This window comes from Sitodiplosis mosellana, unplaced genomic scaffold (assembly GCF_009176505.1).
Source record: "Sitodiplosis mosellana isolate CC-2019 unplaced genomic scaffold, AAFC_SMos_1.0 Smas_scaffold_12, whole genome shotgun sequence".
NCBI classification, from domain to species: Eukaryota; Metazoa; Arthropoda; class Insecta; order Diptera; family Cecidomyiidae; genus Sitodiplosis; species Sitodiplosis mosellana.
Window position 1 is genome coordinate 1,769,756 of NW_022595254.1, and position 17,718 is coordinate 1,787,473.

A 17,718-nucleotide genomic window follows, 5' to 3' on the forward strand; every position below is an offset into this window, starting at 1 on the left:
TGTGACAACAGAACGATATTATTGATAATACACAGTTGTTTTTATTATTGAAGTCGTTTTGTTTTTGTTTTTCAACTATAAACCGTATTTCGTATTACCATCGATAATTCAATGAGATATTGCTAAAATCCTATTTTCTTTGATTGAAACGAGTAAATTTTTTGAATCTCGACGAAATTTATGTTCTTGGAATTGTTTTGAGATGTATTTTTTCTCAACAAATCATCAGTTCCCAAAATTGGTGTGGTGTTGCATTGCACTCAAAGACTCTATTTGATTTCCTTACAAATTGCTATCTTAACCGTTTAAAATAGGTTTTGGTCATTCTATTATTTTTGCTGACCTAACATAGACCTTTTCTCATTTATGTTGTATTTTAAAGAAAAATTCTGTTCAAAACAATTTACGCTAAAATCGGATTACCGAAATTGCACTGTACCGAGAAATGAATATTCGCAATGATCAACCTTAGTCGTCAATGGCCACGACTGAATCAACATGTCGATAATCTGGTTATTTGGCTTGAAAATCGTTGTTAAGAGAGAGATGGAAAAATTTAAAAGAGAAAAAAAAACAAAATTCATAAATTGGTATGATAATCGATGTAGCAAGCTGCTGGGGGTTCCATTTAAAATATGTGTTCGTGACGTCACATAGCATGGAGATGTGCCTGTTGATGTCGAAACAACTTGAATATATATATATATATATATATATATATACTATATATATATATATACATATATTCAATACCATGCGTTTTCCTTTTTGTCTTTTTCCAACCAACGGTTGGCCAATGAGATGACAAAAATTAGCACGAAATTTATATCGTTGTTCATCGGTTGATCGTGTGTGTGTGTGTGTATCATCTCAGAAGCTCGTGCTTTGTCGCTTATTTTCTCTCTCATGATTTTTTCGGATTTCATTTTAATCTACGCATCTCTTTGGTCATTCGATATTGCGCCGACCCCAGAACGGCTATAAAAGCGCTTGCGCGCTTCCATCATCTAACTAGTTTGATTTTAGACATGACTGGCGATAGTCGTTTTGTGCTCCCCACTGATCCGTTAATTAAAACGTTATTGTGTATTCATTTAATTTTCCGCTGAAACAAAGTGAATGTTTGATAAGGAAAAAAATCATTTCCAACACTTTGAATTTGTTTCCATATATGACCTGCATTCGAGAGAAAGAAAGAAAAAAATAGCGCAAAGATCGTTGAATAAATTTGATCATATTTCACTAACGAATCAATTTATTCAACACATTCCCTACAGCTAAAAGCTTAAGTTGTTTATTTCGAATTACAAACATCAAGGTGTTTTGAAAATTTGTCATTTATTCTTTGGTTGAAACAAGTAAAACGAAACCAATTTGCCGTTGTGTGACAATGTTAAAAGGACAAGCCATTGAAATAAGCAAGGAAAATTTCAATAATATCCATTTGGCGGTTAAAAAACAACCCGTGGACTCATCATCCAAGGAAAATTCTCTGAAAAAATACGAATGGAACGTGCAACCATCGAAATTTGCCATTAATACGACAAATCCCATTCGAGCCATCGTTGAACATTTGAACGTACAACCAAATCCAGATAAAGCTTTCATTCCTCTTTCTGTTGGTGAGTCGAAATTTGTTTTATTTTCTTGGTTTTTATTTTTTTAAATAAATCAATCCAAAGTTCAACTATCGGATTTTGTTGAATGTTCCATCTTTCATCATTTTGTTCACAAATCCAGTGAACTTTTTCCATCAATATGAGAGAAAGCAATGTTCTTTTTATAACATGCCATTATTCGTACAATTAAGTTCGTTACCCTCCATAATGTTCTGTTCGCGAACTTCAACCCAAATTCGTCACAATACGTTACACTCACAATTTCGGTGGAATGAACTACAGCTATGAACGTGACTGTGACGACGTCTTCCGCAAATGATTCTAACTGTTTTATCTGAATCGTCATAGAACTTGACCACACTTATGGTCGTTTCATTGATAATTTTTTTTTTTAATATGCAAAATTATATATAGTTCAAGGACGCGAGAAACGAAAAAAAATGCGAGTACTTAAACTGGTTAGTTAATCTACGTACAAGGAAAACAAGTATAGATTTCTGATAGAAACGAAATTTTCTCGAATATAAATCAAAATCAGAACCAATTTTTTTTTTCAAATATATACCCGAATAACGATAATCGTTTGCGGTAATCCAATTAAGCTTTAGAGCAACTTACCAATAAAAAACGCAGTGTTAAAAAATGTGCGCTGATAACGATTTTCAATTTCATGACTCATTCAGAATAGATCCTAACCATTGAGCTTCCACGTAATAGTATCATCAAAAAAGAGTTATTGACAAACGTGAAATGCGTCGCAATAGATTATGAACAGGTGCAATAGAAGTTGATGCAGTAGTGTTATGTGTAAAAGGGTTGTTGGAGAGATGAAACTACGCAAAAACGGTACACACAACAACGATATCAATCGTTGGTGACATTTCCATGGCATTCCAAATACCGATACGTATCCAATTCGATTTTTTCAGAAATCAAAACAAGTCTATAATTTATTTTTATCGATATTAAAAGTTGTTACTGATTAATATTCATATTCATATTCGTGTACGCCATGATTTGACGCGATCTTTCTCCTCATTGGATGCGTCTTCTCAATCAATAAGCAAATTTTATTTTTTGTTTTCATTACGACGCATGTGGCGCATGTTTCTAAGATGGGAACAATAAATTAAATTCGATAATGTGTGTGGAATAATTTATTTTCATCGTCATCGTCGAAATAATTTACTAATTCAAGTTTCAAAGCGTTAACTAATTGGTTGTTGTTTTTTTTCCCCTCTCATTCAGGTGATCCAACTGTGTTTGGTAATTTGAAAGCGGCTGATGAGACGATTCAAGCAGTGCGAAATGCGATCGATGAGGGCAAACACAATGGTTACGCTCATTCGGCTGGAACCATAGTGGCTCGTGAAGCGGTTTGTAAATATATAGCGCCTTATCAAGGCGTTGTAGCACCGAACGATGTGATTTTATGTAGCGGTTGCTCGTCATCTATTGACATATGCATTGGCGCAATAGCTGAACCGGGTAAAAATATTTTGATTCCAAGGCCGGGATTCTCGATCTATCGAACTCTTGCTGTTGGTCACGGCATTGAGGTTCGTTCGTATAATCTTCTCCCATTTAATCAATGGGAAGTTGATTTGGAACAACTTGAAGATAAAATCGATGAAAACACTGCAGTTATCGTACTTACGAATCCAAGCAATCCTTGTGGAAGTGTTTTCCGCAAAAAGCATATGCTCGATATTATTGCATTGTGCGAAAAATATTGCATTCCGATAATTGCCGATGAGATTTATGAACACTTTGTGTTCCCCGGCACCGAATATCATTCATTTAGCTCGCTATCGAAAAATGTCCCAGTATTATCGTGCGGAGGCTTAACAAAGCGGTTCTTGGTACCCGGATGGCGATTGGGATGGATAATTATCCATGATAGAAACGACACTTTCAAAGAATTGCGCCAAGTATTGAACTTATTATTTAATTTTGCAAAGTTGTTTTGTAATTTCACAGCAAGTGTCCGCTTTCTATTCCGATATATTTGTTTTTCATTTTTGTTCACATCATTTGCATGGCATAGGGTTTAGCGAACTTAAGTACAAGGATATTGGGAAGCAACACACTCATTCAAGGTGCTCTACCGGAAATTTTGGAAAAAACGCCACAAACCTTCTTTGATAGTGTCGTTGACACTCTCTATGTAAGTAGTCGACAGTAATATAAATAAAGTTTCAACAATTTTAGCCTAACGCTTCCGCTTTTTTTCTCTCTCACGCTTATCTCTTTATTTTAAAATAAGAAACATGCGAAACTCGCCTATGAAATTCTGAGCGATGCTGTTGGCCTGAGGCCAATTATGCCAGATGGAGCGATGTACATGATGATTGGAATCGATATCGAAAACTTCCCGGAATACGAAGACGAACTTCAGTTCGTGCAGGCGCTGGTTAAGGAGCAAAGCGTTTTCTGTTTGCCGGGTCAATGCTTCGATTATCCAAACTATATGCGTATCGTTTTGACTGTGCCGGAAGGCTTGATTTGGGAGTCATGCACACGCATCGCTGATTTTTGCAACAAACACTATAAGAATTCATTCGATCCAAATTTGATTGAAAACTTGAATTGGTAGAAGACAAAACAAGGCAAAAGCAACAGCAACACTGTAATTTATACGTAGATCATAAATTAATATTGGTTTTTATTAAATCACGGTGAAAAGATATCGCGTTATTGATACAATTAACGAGTTGTGAACATTTTTGAATTTTCTTTCTTAAATAAATGACAATAACATACAAATGAAAAAAAAAGTGATGATTTTTTATTCAACTGGGAAATTTAGGCACGTAGTAAGGCTAGCAGTAAAGCAATGACTAAAATGGTAACGGATATGATATAACAGCGAGCATATACATGTGAGTCATTCCATGCAACGCTAACAATTGAGTGAACGGACTTGACTGTGGTCATGACTGATGTTTGTGTGTTATGATGACTTTGCGTTGAATTTTGGCTATCGTTATCGAAGCTTTTCTTCTCCGCTTTGTATGTGGTAATCTTCGGGATTTTCTGTTGGATCCAGCAGGTTCGAGCGCAATGGCTGCTTACTCGCGTGGTCGAATTTGCTGAGAAGTTTGAGTTGACCGATTGTGGGCTGAGATTAGAACAAATATCACCTTCACCAAGTGATTTTGGCGATGACTTTTCATCGCTGGCTACTAATGAATCCAATGCGGATGGGGTCAATAGGCTGGCTGACACTTTCTTCTCGTCCTCGAACGGGCACTTTGACTCCCTAACGTTGCACAATTTTTCAAAGTCAATCTCATCCTCTGTAGGCTGAACGATAATTTCGACTGGACCTTGGCATTGGTTCATTTCCGCCTGAAAATTCAGGATATCCGATTCGTAGGTGGTTTCACCCATGTCCAAATCGTATGTTGCTCCCGTGCTATTCAACCCGCCGCCAATTGAGTATGTTTCATCGACAGCACGATCAACTTTTGACATGCGCCGAAATTTATTGTACGCCGCTAACCGTTTTTCCTTTTGTGTTTTTGTTTGTTGTGCTCGCTTTTTAAGCATTGAACTACGTTTTTTGATGAATGACTTTCGCGATGATACCAATTTCGTTGAATCACAATGAACTTTCTCGTATTCGGGCGTTGAGTCAACATTTGCCGCTCGTTTATCGACTGAACATAGAATTTTTTGCGAGACTCGTCGTGTTTGCGCGAATAAATTTCGTGATAACGATGATGACCGTTTGGAATCAGCCGTGAATTTCGAATCGATCTTTGATACTGAAGTGTTGGCCAGTCCAAAAAATGAACTGGTAGTGGTGTCAAACTTTGGCATTGAAGAACGTCTGGCATTGCGACGTCGCGGAGTTGACGTACTGAAAAACAACTTTTCCAATTGATGAAGTGTACTACGACCGCATGTTTGATGATCATTCTCTTTTTCCTATTGAGAGAAAACAAAAAGAAGCATACCATTTTGGTTGAAAAATTGGGACAAATTAAATTGATTGTGGAACACCACCTGCCTCCGCCGCAAAGAAGTTCAAAAGGTGATTCAATCCCAGACCGGTGTATCCGCTTATCCAAATGCAATAATTTTAACACGACATTTGTTTTTCTCATATGATTTTCGTCTTATTCTTTATTTTACTATTAAAGCACATACAAAATCGAATATATATATTTATTGATTTTTATTTTCTACCATACGATCTTAACTTAATCTGTCAAAGATTGTCGGAACACGGGCTTACGATGAGATTCTACATAAAAAAATAATATACAAATTACATCGTTTTTGCTTAACATAACTTGAATCAAATCTAAATTGTACATATCCGCACGAGAATAAGCGGCCGATAAAGTATAGTTAATGTAAATTTAATTGGATAATAAAGAGAAATCGGAAATAAATGATGATCATTTGAAAATTGAAATCAGATTGTGTTAATATTTCTGCTTGTACTGCTAGTGAGCGATGTGCCGTGTGATCAGGACATTGAATTGCAACCTTTTGAACTTATTCATTTTTGTTTTGGAGGGGTGTGACTCTTGATTGAGAGAGCGATTGATTGATTGCGGTTTAATTGGATTTGGTGAAGTAGTTTATCATATAGCGAACACATGTGGTTGCAAAAACTATCCGCTGATCGACCGAAAGTAATTGACTCTCTAGAACATCTGTGGAAAAACCCAAAAGAACAGAAAGAAACGTCGATTGTTCAAATTCAGTGAGAATGTGAAAGCGAGAGAGAGAGAGAGAGAGAGAGAGAGTTTGTTTTTTTCTTTGTCCATTGTCATTAACAGAGAGTACGATCAGCAAATAATTTATATATGAGAGCTATGATGTGTGGGAGGCCAGTCCCAAAAACTCTGAACACACGTTCTTATGATAAAATAAAATGTATGTGTCTTAATCAACCTTAAAAAAAATTGGATTAAGTTTAAAATGGTTTAAACTTAAATTAATAGCTTAATTAAATTAATAGCTTATTTCGTACCTCATCCTTAAGTTTCGACGAAGAAAATATGCGCGATAATTTACCGGGTGTAATTTTCTTTGATGTTTTGTTTGTGTTGCCACCGATCGATGGACGCTCGAAACCACCATTCTGTTCACGGAGTACATCACCTCGGGGTAGATCAGCACCGCCCAATGACAATCGACCACCATTTTTGCTGGGTGTTGGCGGACCCGGACGTTTATAAGCTGGACCACGACGAACCGATTCGCTCTGAGTGCTGAACATACTGTCATCTAATGACTTGAACGTGTTTTCATTTGTCTAAAGGTGAAGAATAGAGAAAAAATTTGATTTCAATGGAAATAAAGGGGTTATTCGTTTCGATGTTGGTAACGTCTCATTGCTTTTGGTTTAACGTTGACAAAAGACATGTTTTACATAAAAAAGAATGGTTTACCTTTGGTTCATTTTCGGTAAATTGTGGCATGTACGATGATCGCAGATGTGGAGGCAACATTGAATTACGACGTTGAATCTCTTCGAATGTCAATGATTCACGACCCGTAAGCGCACCACCCTTCAACTCATCCAAATAGGTGTTATCGAAGAGTTCACCTTCTTCATCTTCCATTCGGAAGTTTCCACCTACAAGAAATTATTCATTAGAAACAGTCCGTCATTGATTTCAAGTTCAACTTCGTTTGATGTTCATGTTCAACAAGTACCCGTGATCTTTCCAAAGAACTTCGAAGCGTTGGTGGTGTTATTGCCGCCATTTAATGTCGTTCCAATTTCATACGTACGCAATTTGGATTTCATAATCTCATGCTCCTTCAACAACATCAACTTTTCTTCGTTCAATGCATGGATTTGGGATGAGAACTCTTTGGTTTTGTCATCGTAGAATATCAATTTGTCGGCGTATTTTCGGTTTTCGGTGACCAATTCAGCCAGTTGTTTCTCGTGTTTGTCTTGAACTTTGGCCATTTCTTCCTTGTACAAAGATTTCTAAAAACGAAGAAAAAAAACCTCGGATTAATGTGTTATTCTTCGGTGAAATTGTACAAAATTCAACTCATTCCCATCGATTCACGCATTGAAAAATTGCCATTGTTTCAATATAATTTGATAAATAAATCACTTTATTTTCGAAATGCTTATCACAAAAGATGAGATATTGCGAGTGTCTTCGTTTTATATGTATACTAGAATACATCTGGTTCATGTTTAACGGCAAAGCGCCGGATTACTGCTATGGTAAACATTGCATAAAATACGAATGTCATTGGCCATTTGATCAAACTGCATATAGGTTTTATCCAAGGTCTGTTGTTTGAAAAGTCTCTATCATTTCGGATGGCGTCATACAGTAATTTCAATTGCGACGATTCAACAAGGCAGTCGTCAATTGAATTTGATAGCTTGAAAGAATACATAAAACACAATAATCGAGAGTGTGAATCGAAAATGTCGCTCTACTCGTCAAATTTCAAAACATATATTATTATTATTCATGTGGTGAATGCGTAGATTTGAATTAGTAATGAAGCGAACAAAAATAACACCGACAGCCATACAGAAAAGTTAAAACGTTGGACGAACATGCAGTTTAGAAACAGAAGCCAACAAAACAATGGAATGATTGCGATGAAATGCAAAACAAAATCAAATGCAACTTACCATTCGCTCCTTCATCTTTTCGAGTTTCTCCTCAAAGCCATTTCTCATGTCCTTGTACTCTCTGTCCTTTTGCTCGTGTGCTTCACGCTCCTTCATCAATTTGGCACGGCAAATTTTCACATCTTGAATCAGATTCTCCCTCTCCTTTTTCCACATTTCCATCTTTTCGTTGTAGTTCTTCTCCATACGGACGAGTTGCTCGTTTAGTGAGATTAGTTGCTCTTTGTTAGTGGCCGACTCGAGCAACACTTTATTTTCACTTTGCAATTTGTTCAATGAATCCTGTAATCCTTCAATGTCTTTGGTGTACTGTTCAATTTTCGTTGTTAGCACTTCATTTTCTCGCACCAAAACATCGAATTTCATGCCTTGATCCACGGCCGTAGCTTCAACCTGTTCCAATTTCCCTTGAATTGAGTCCTTTTCTTTCTGGACCGATGTCAATTTCCAAGTTGCTTCCGTGAGTTTTTCATTGAATTGCTCTTTGCCATTGACTATTTGCTGTGTCAACTCATCGATGGTGCGATTCAACTCAATGACTTTGCTGACCAATGAATTCTTTTCGGTATTTGCTACGACTAAATCCTTCTGAGCGGCTTCTAAGCCCTTTGAAATCTTCTCCAATTTGCTTTGAGCTGATTTCAAGTTTTCATCGAGGGCGGCTTTTTCCGAGGTAAGTTCATCGATTTTGGTTAGTTTCATCTCGTAATCAGTCAGTTTTACTTCATTGTTGTTATTTGATTCAATCAAAGTGGCTATCTTCTCTTCAACTGCCATCTTTTCCTGTTCCAAAGTCTCATTCTTTTTGCGTTGCTCGTCGACTTTAGTTTGTGCCTGTTCCAAGCTCATTTGGATGGATTGTTTTTCGCTCTGCAATCCTTCAATGTCTTTGGTGTACTGTTCAACTTTTGTTGTCAGCACCTCCTTTTCTTGTGCCAAAAACTCAAATTGTTTGAGTTGATCCACGGCTGCGACTTCGGCCTGTTGCAATTTCTCTTCAATTGAGTCTTTCTCCTTCTGAATCAGTGCCAATTTTTCAGTTGCTTCCGCATGTTTTGCACTGAATTGCTCTTTTTCTTCGACCATTTGTTGATTCAATTCATTGATGGTGTGACTCAACTGGTCGACTGTGCCTTCTAATGAATTTTTCTCGGTGTTTGCTGTGGCCAAATCTCTTTGAGCGGCTTCTAAGCTCTTTGAAACCTCCTCCAATCTTCTTTGAGTTGATTTCAAGTTCTCATCAAGGGCGGCTTTCTCCAAGGTAAGCTCATCGATTTTGGTTAGTTTCACCTCATAATCGACCAATTTATCAACGTTGTTGTTATTCATTTCGGTTAAAGTGGCGATCTTACTTTCAAGCTCTGTCTTTTCTTCAGCCAACGTCTCACATTTGTTACGTTGTTCATCGACATCACTTTTTGAGCTAACCAAACTCTGTTGAATTGACCTTTTCTCGTTTTGTAATTTAGCCAATGAATCCTGCAATCCTTCGATGTCTTTGGTGAACTGCTCAACTGTTGTTGTCAGCGCCTCCTTTTCTTCTGCCAAAGTCTCGAATTGCTTGTGTTGATCCACGGCTGCGACTTTGGCCTGTTGCAATTTCTCTTGAATTGCGTTCTTTTCTTTTTGGACCGATGCCAACTTTTCAGTTGCCTCAGTTTGTTTGTCAAGAGATTGCTGTTGTTCTTCGACCAATCGTTGCGTTAATTCGTCGATAGATCGAATCAATTGACTGACATTGCTTTCTAGCGAATTCTTTTCGTTGTTCGCTGTTTCCAAATCATTTTGTGTTGTTTCTAAACTCTTCGTAACCTCTTCCAATTGGCTTCGGGTGAATTTCAAATGCTCATCGAGAGCAGTTTTATCCGACATGATCTTATCAATTTTCGTGACATAATCGGCCATGTTACCTTCATTCCTGGTATTCGATTCGGTCAAAGCGGCAATCTTCTCCTGGTCTTTTACCTTCTCTTGTTCCAAAGACTCATTCCTTTGACGATGTTCATCGATATCACTCTGTGCCTTCAGCAAACTCTCTTGAATTGATTGTTTCTCAATTTGTAGACTGGTCAATGAATCCTGCAATCCATCGATGTCTTTGGCATACTGCTCAACTGTTGTTGTCAGCGCCTCCTTTTCTTTTGCCAAAGCCTCGAATTGTTTGCGTTGATCCACGGCTGCGACTTCGGCCTGTTGCAATTTCTCTTGAATTGAGTCTTTCTCCTTCTGAATCCGTGACAATTTCTGAGTGATTTCCGTTTGGTTCTCACTGAATTTTTCTTTTTCACTGGCTATTTGCTGTGTCAACTCATCAATGGTACTATTCAGCTGAGTGACTTGGACCTCCAATGAATTCTTTTCACTATTCAACGCGGCCAAATCATTTTGTGTTGCCTCCAAGCTCTTCGAAACATTTCCCAATTGACTTTGGTTTAATTTCAAATTCTCGTTGAGGGCCGCTTTTTCCGAAGTGAGCCCCTCAATTTTCGCGACATAATCGGCCAATTTCTGTACATTGTTTTCATTTATTTCGGTCAACGTTACAATGTTCTTTTCAAGATTAGCATTTCCAAGTGCCAAATCGTTGCATTTTTCACGCTGCTCATCGATCTCTTTTCGTGCCTTCACTAGATTCTCTTGAATCGATTGTTTTTCGCTTCGCACCGAAGACAACGCATTGCTAATTTCATCAATGTCAAGTTTATGTTTGGCCAGCAAATCCATAGTTTCATTTAATTCACTTTGAACATGTTCCAATTTCGATTGAATACCATTTTTCTCCTTGATTTGCGCCTCCAATGTGATATTCACAGCGTTCACCTTCTCTTCGAGCTCCATTCGAATGTGACGCAGTTCATCGAAATGCTTCGCAATCAATTCTCGTTTTTCAGACTGAATTTGCTCCATTCGAGAAGTGGCATCAATCAATGAAGCGTTCAATTCAGCTTTTTGCGTTTCGCATGTATTCAATGTTGCCTTGACTGTCTCAAGTTCAACCATTGTATTTTGATTTTGACTGCGAAGATTTTCATTCTTTTTCTCTTCCGATTGCAACTTTTCATTGAGTGCATCGATTGTACTCTGCAAGCCGCCTGATTGCTCATTTAACAAAGCAATATCGGAACATTGGCTCTCAATTTTTTGTTGCAGGTCTTTATTTTTATCAACTAATTCGGAATATTTCTGGTTAACTGTGGTGAATATGGCATTTGGAGATGGCGGCTCAACGCTAGTCTCGCCGGATTCATTCACAATTTGATACAATTTCGTTGCTTCATCTTGCAGGACGGTTAACTGATTTTGAAGTCTAATGATCGATTCATTCAACGCCATATTTTGTCTTTGCTGATCAATCAATCGGATATCAACGACAGCATTTGCTAAATTCTCTTCCATAACACAAAAACCTGATTCATGAAATACAAGAAAAAATTCGAAACAAAATATCGTTAGACAAACCGGTTTTGGAATATATTTGAATTTTCGTTTAATTTAATCAGCTGATGATCACTTACTTGACGTATTCAAATCGTTGGCCGTTGAATTCAGCAGCTCGTACGATGATGATGAATCGAAATCCAACTTTTTCGAATTTGATTGCAGTTCTTTCAACATATCGGTGAGCTCTTTATTGTTGTTGTTCACGTAACTAATCATTTTCTCTCGGTCATCCAGCTGGTTTTTGAACGTTTCTGCCTCGGAAAACGAATCGAGCAGTTTGTTGTTGAGCGATTTGATTTGCGATTCGGCATATTCGAGTTTCTCTTTGAGCAATTCAATGTCATCCTTTGCTCCATTGTATGTAATGGTCAGCTTGAGTAGTTCATCTTCTTTTTCATTGATTTCGCGACGCAATTGCTTAACCGTCACCTCGGTTTGTGCATTCTGTTGGATTTGATCGTTTTCATCAAGCGTTTGAATCTGTTTCTTCAGAAAATTGTTTTCAGTCATCGCCTCTTTGTAGTCTTCATCCAATTTGGACAGCTTCTTTTCGCATTGATTCAACTGCATCTCCAAATAACCACGCTCGAAACGTTCCGTTTCTAATTGAGCCTACGCATACGGTGACAAAACAATTCAATGGGTTGCATTTTATTTTGATTGAAATATGACTTTTTGTTTAAAAAAAAATGGGTTCACCATAAAAAGTATTCTTTCTAGATGACAATGACATGTGGTCAATACGAGAAATCATCGACAAATCCTTCTTCCATTTAACAAGAAAACAAACGTACCTTCAAATTACGATTCTCCAAATTCCATGTGTTCAGCATCTTGCTTTTCGGTGTTTGCGGCGATGTGGACGACAGAACCGATTGCAAACTCCTTGTAATGGGACTCACATGAGCTATAGCCAAATCTAAACTCTCTGTGGTATTAAAACAAGATTATCATGACTTTAATTTCCATTTCATAAATTCATGTGATATTTCATTCATAACAACGACAATAACAAATTTTAATTGATGCATATTGTTTTACCTGCTTCTTCAATGGCACTTTGAACAATGGCTCGCTCACATTTACCAATTTTGAATAGATAGTCGAGATATTTTTCGATCATTTCTTGGTTTTTACGCACCATATTGTTGCAGATCTGCTGTATACCCGTATCCGCATGCAAAACGCATGCAAAATGCAAAAATAACGAATAAAAGTACACATATTCGCCGACTGGCACTTTATGTTTATCGTCCAACTTCAAATAAAAGTCTTTGTAGTAATCTGAGAATGATACGGTAACAAGAGAATGGATTAAACAATAGACACATTCATCGGCGCCATCAAACGATGATAGCTGGATATGAAGAAGAAAGAAAAAATGTACGGTACAAACCTCGAACAAAACTAATGACATTCTCTGATTTGATGTGAGTTGACTTGATTTGTTTTTTAAAAGCAACGAAAAATGTATCAATATGTGTATCGCCTAAATTTTCATAGTTCTGCACCAAAAATCCGGTTGAATTAACCTCAAAAATGGAAATGGGAAAAAAACACACAATACACAATTAGTCTCAAGCCATTTGCACCAACTGGTGATGTTTCACAGTGAGTGTATATGAACAACGGAATATTCACTTACCCAATCCAACAACACCGACTTCCACAGATTATATTCCATTGTTGTTTTTTTTGTTGATTTTTAATACCACTTTCGAATCTAATAATTTTTATGACTTAATTAAATAAACTTAAAATTCTAATGAAAAAAAAAATAACACGGAAATAATACAATGCAAAAAAAGAATACTAAATCATTTGTTTCGTCTTGATGATGGCGTGCGATATATCACTTGCAAAGCGTACAAAACAAATGACGATACAAGACCACCGAAAACCGTTTGACATCAAACAAGAATTTAAAAAGCAAGCTGCTTGTATACTGATGCATGGTGGTACTGCACAAAACAGCGGCGAAATGGCAAAGTACGCAGCCATTACCGTCGAATAGCCGGTCAACACACTGACAGATTGTCTGACTGATGGCAAACGTCAAAACACAAATGCTCGCTGAATACACACATTATTCAATTATTTTCTTCAACTTTGCCAATTTTTTTACAACGTAAATTGCGATGAAGACGAATTAGTTTGTTTGATATTTTAAAACTTCATTTTAGGACACACAATGTTTCGATAGAAACTGTTGGAAAGTATTTTTATTTCGAAGTGCAATTTACGGCTAAATTAAAGGATTCATCCAGAAACCCGCGTTGGTTTTGAACGATAAACGATCCGATTATTTAGTTTTTGTGAATCAAAATGAATATTCTTAGAAGGACTACTATCGGAATTCGATATGGTGTTATCCATTTTAGTAGCAAAGCCGATAAAAACACCTTTTCACCGCACACATACTGTCTTGATTTGGTTAGGTAATCATACCGCAAAATTGATTTTTCTATCGCTATAAAAATCCATTTGGAAATTTATCCATTTCTATCTTGAAATAAATAAAACTATTTTATTTCAATGAAACCACGCAGATAAAGGAGTAAATTAAGAGCTTCATTTCCTTTCCTATTAACCTATTGAAAACAGGAATCATGACTATGAGAACTTCTTGGCTACACTTCTCATCAAAGGTCAGCTGGAGCGGCGTGGAGCCTTCGCTGTACGGGCATTCAATGTTGAGATAGCTAAAGTGGCTGGATCGGTAAGGTTTTACTTCAGACATTTTTTTTACCTTCATTGTATTATTTTCAACATTCGCTTTTGTTTTATCCACTTTGATCAATATCCAGGTCTCTGATGAGAAAATCGGGCAAATTCGGCTAAAATTTTGGCATGACGCGATCAATAAAATATATGACAAAGACAAGAGTAAAAAATTGCCCGAGCATCCGGTTATTCACGAAGTGAATAATGTAAGATTTGCAGAACGGCCACCTTTATATGGAATTACATTTATTTCAATTCTGAACATTTCAGGCAGTGATTAAGTACAAATTACCCAAACTGTACTTCCAACGATTGATTACGGCGAGACAACGTCAGTCAAATATGATGTTTTCAACGCTTGAAGAGCTCGAACAGCACACAGAAATATCGACATCTTCGATATATTACCTGCTCGTAAAGATAGCCGGAGTGGATGATTTGAGTGTGGATCACGCTGCATCACATCTCGGCAAATCCCAGGGAATAGCCAATAGTCTAAGAACATTAGGTGCTGTAACAGTGAGACAAACACGGGGCTTATCAGCACTTCCACCGATACCACAGGAGATTCTACTGAAGCACGGTTGTAGCTACGAAAAAGTACTCCGACAGCAGCCAGATGATATTGCCGTGCAAAACTGTATTTTCGATGTGGCAAGTACGGCCAAAGTTCACTTGGATAAGGCACGAAACTTGAGCAATAAAGTGCCATCAGCAGCGAAAAATGTATTTCTGCCAGCGCTGGCAGTTGATCGATTCTTGACTCGCCTGCAATTAACCAATTTCCAATTGTACAGCGATCGCTTGGCCAAACGTGACGGAATGCTGGCACTAGTTTATTTTTGGAATAATCTTCGAAGAAGATACTAGACTGTAAAATGCAAATGTGTTCAAGTATTGTGAATAAAAGTCAGAATTGTTTTATTTTTAAACTTAAATAAATATCGATTTTTATTGTTAGTTTGTCGATTGTTTAGTCTCCACCATGATCTTGGTTCTTATTTAAATTTTTACTACTAATTCAATCTATTATTTTGTTTTTATTTCCATTTTTGTTGCTTGTCGATTTGAATTGTTTTTGTTGCGACAATCTTGCTTGGGGTCGATTTCTCGCTTTGAAATGCATCTGTCGAACAGTTCTAGTTTTGTTTCTTTGTTTGCTATTGGATAAATTTGTTTTTAATATCAATTTATTATTATTATTTTCTAAAATAGTACTTTGCAATTGTGAAAAAAAACATAACACGCTCAAATGGACTGGATACAAAAAAAATATATCATGATTTGTTGATTTCTCATCATTAATTCATTTCATTCTTAAATTTTCTCTCTTCATTTTTATTGTTTTAAAATATGTTAATTGAATAGGTGCTTTTAATGCTTGTCATATAATATGACATGATCAATTGCGATTCAATTCCATTTTCTGTCTATCGTCACTTTAGCGTTCGCAGCTAAAATTATGGTTTTCCTGTCATTTTTTCTCTCTTCTGTTTCGTTATCGAAATCAACTTTTTTTTGTTTTACATTTTAAATGAAAAAAATAATCTGAAAATAAAGAATCAAACGTTACAAATTTCATAAGACTGAAACCAATGGCTATTCAAATTGACACCATTGAAAGAATAAATGGAAAATTGTAAATTGAAAAAGAAAAAAAAAGTCCATTGAATTTCGATTTAATTATTGAATTAATAAGTTTAGAAAGTTTATTGAAGTTCCGTGTCTTAGTCATTAAGTTTGTTTCTTCATTTTTTTTCTTTCTTTCTTTCCTTTTTTCTTCCTTTTTTCATATATATAAAAAAAATCCGGAAAACATAAAATGTTTTCGTTGACGAAACAAAAAATGAAACATTTAAGGCAATGCAGATAATTATTATATTTCTTTATTATCAAGTCGTTTACTCGTTTTTTTTCTGTTATGTTTTCTTATCCGCTTCAATTTTATTTCATTTCGTTTCTAAATCATACTTTTTGTTGTTGCTGCGATTCACAGGTTTTTCTCACAATTGATTTTCCGCGTTTTTATGTGCATTTCCGTGTGTGTGTGTGTGTGTATATATGTGTTTGTTGCATGGTCGCAAAATGGGATGATCTCAATGGTAATATATAATTTCATTGAATATACTGCGAGTTTATTTTTCTGATTAATTCCTTGGATACTTGGTTTTCCACACTTTTCATTTTCCCTCTCACACTGTGTCCTCCCATCGAATTGGACAATCATGGAGGATGTTCGTACATAAAAATGTGTAGGATTTTGTGTTGATTTTTGTTTTACATAATAAATTAATAGCTATATAAAATGTATAGAGCGATGATGACAATAATTAAAATTAGATTTTTGTACTAGCAAAGAGAGCAAACAGAAAGAAAAACCCACGCACACCGTACCATTCCGCAACAGCACCGACTACCGTCGAAGGTGTTTCCTTTCTATTTGCACTTTTGAAAAATATTGGAAGAAATATTCTGCTTGCATTTCAATTGAACCATTGCTGTTGTTGTTATCGTTTATTTATCTTGGTGATGGTATGTGTATACCGCTCAAAATTTCTGAATAAAACTGCTGCTTATGAGTGAAATAAATATTTGGTGAATTATTTGAGTTATTTCATTTATATTGTTAATGCTTCTCTATTTCATTAGCCTATGTTTGTTCTATAGATTGATTCGATATTCCATTTAATTATTTATTTGTTGTTTTGTTTTCTTCACCGGAAAAAAAAACGTATCTCCAAAAGAATGTTGTGTTCGCGCGGGAAAAAATTATACAGACACTGTTTTTTCTTCAAATAAAATCGTGTAATGAACAAGAGAATCGAACAAAATGGAAACGCGTTACATCAAGAAATTACTTAGCGCAAAGCAAGACAGATCCTATCATTATTTCAAAGAAAAAAACATAAGAAGAAAAAAATAATTACAAAAAAAAAACAGAAAAGAAGAAACGTACGTTTTTTGTTCCGAAAACATAAAGCTAACATAACATATTCATTTGTTGCGGTTCGATTTCCAATAGATTTGTTTTTTTTCTTCGGAAAACAAAAGAAGAGTTAATTACTGATAGTTAATATCTGATAGGCTAATAATTGTTGCAAAACAATCGCAAAATCAATCAATAATTAACGTTGTGAATTATCATAGTTAACTTTTTCCATTCATGCATGATGAAACATTTATAATAATTATGTATAAATAGATGCAATCTTTTCCTTTCTTTGTTGTATCGGCTCTCCTGCTCTTCATACAGTCACATAACATCGGGTGCTCTCATTGAATTCGTTTTGTATGTGAGTA

General features: G+C 36.1%; 3 protein-coding genes across 5 annotated transcripts; 2 read left to right on the forward strand and 1 right to left on the reverse strand.

The window, feature by feature from the left end:
* The first annotated feature begins 1,003 nt into the window (after positions 1–1,003).
* On the forward strand, positions 1,004–4,396 carry LOC129567761 (tyrosine aminotransferase). The gene is made up of 4 exons (XM_055445017.1): positions 1,004–1,622; positions 2,868–3,550; positions 3,667–3,786; positions 3,886–4,396. Exons 1-4 carry the CDS (start codon positions 1,391–1,393, stop codon positions 4,213–4,215), a joined length of 1,365 nt encoding a protein of 454 aa, XP_055300992.1. The 5' UTR covers positions 1,004–1,390; the 3' UTR covers positions 4,216–4,396.
* LOC129567760 (restin homolog) lies at positions 4,253–13,689 on the reverse strand. Of its 3 annotated transcripts, none has more exons than XM_055445014.1 (10): positions 13,340–13,689; positions 13,091–13,226; positions 12,736–12,978; positions 12,489–12,622; positions 11,769–12,306; positions 8,254–11,660; positions 7,299–7,581; positions 7,031–7,218; positions 6,610–6,894; positions 4,253–5,552 (listed from the first exon to the last, which is right to left on the reverse strand). In XM_055445014.1, the coding sequence occupies exons 1-10, from the start codon at positions 13,376–13,378 to the stop codon at positions 4,425–4,427; spliced, it is 6,381 nt and encodes a 2,126-aa protein (XP_055300989.1). In that variant the 5' UTR covers positions 13,379–13,689; the 3' UTR covers positions 4,253–4,424. The 3 variants fall into 3 exon arrangements, with proteins under 3 accessions (XP_055300989.1, XP_055300990.1, XP_055300991.1); XM_055445015.1 differs by lacking the exon at positions 4,253–5,552 and adding an exon at positions 5,718–6,289 and having other exon boundaries at positions 6,654–6,894; XM_055445016.1 differs by lacking the exon at positions 4,253–5,552 and adding an exon at positions 5,718–6,289.
* Positions 13,690–13,719: 30 nt separating this feature from the next.
* LOC129567766 (NADH dehydrogenase (ubiquinone) complex I, assembly factor 6 homolog) lies at positions 13,720–15,719 on the forward strand. Its single transcript, XM_055445032.1, has 4 exons — positions 13,720–14,132; positions 14,299–14,413; positions 14,502–14,624; positions 14,689–15,719. The coding sequence occupies exons 1-4, from the start codon at positions 14,020–14,022 to the stop codon at positions 15,286–15,288; spliced, it is 951 nt and encodes a 316-aa protein (XP_055301007.1). The 5' UTR covers positions 13,720–14,019; the 3' UTR covers positions 15,289–15,719.
* The last annotated feature ends 1,999 nt before the right edge of the window (positions 15,720–17,718 follow it).

Bases quoted from the DNA above. Each gene is read 5' to 3' on its own strand.
- LOC129567761 (XM_055445017.1), top strand. From the start codon at position 1,391: ATGTTAAAAGGACAAGCCATTGAAATAAGCAAGGAAAATTTCAATAAT. The intron at 1,623-2,867 runs GTGAGTCGAAAT...CCTCTCATTCAG, and splicing joins TTTCATTCCTCTTTCTGTTG to GTGATCCAACTGTGTTTGGT. The intron at 3,551-3,666 runs GTATTGAACTTA...TGCATGGCATAG, and splicing joins CTTTCAAAGAATTGCGCCAA to GGTTTAGCGAACTTAAGTAC.
- LOC129567760 (XM_055445014.1), bottom strand. From the start codon at position 13,378: ATGGAATATAATCTGTGGAAGTCGGTGTTGTTGGATTGG. The intron at 12,979-13,090 runs GTTTGTACCGTA...TATCATTCTCAG, and splicing joins TGTCATTAGTTTTGTTCGAG to ATTACTACAAAGACTTTTAT. The intron at 11,661-11,768 runs GTAAGTGATCAT...TTCATGAATCAG, and splicing joins CAACGATTTGAATACGTCAA to GTTTTTGTGTTATGGAAGAG.
- LOC129567766 (XM_055445032.1), top strand. From the start codon at position 14,020: ATGAATATTCTTAGAAGGACTACTATCGGAATTCGATATGGTGTTATC. The intron at 14,414-14,501 runs GTAAGGTTTTAC...ATCAATATCCAG, and splicing joins TAGCTAAAGTGGCTGGATCG to GTCTCTGATGAGAAAATCGG. The intron at 14,625-14,688 runs GTAAGATTTGCA...TGAACATTTCAG, and splicing joins TTATTCACGAAGTGAATAAT to GCAGTGATTAAGTACAAATT.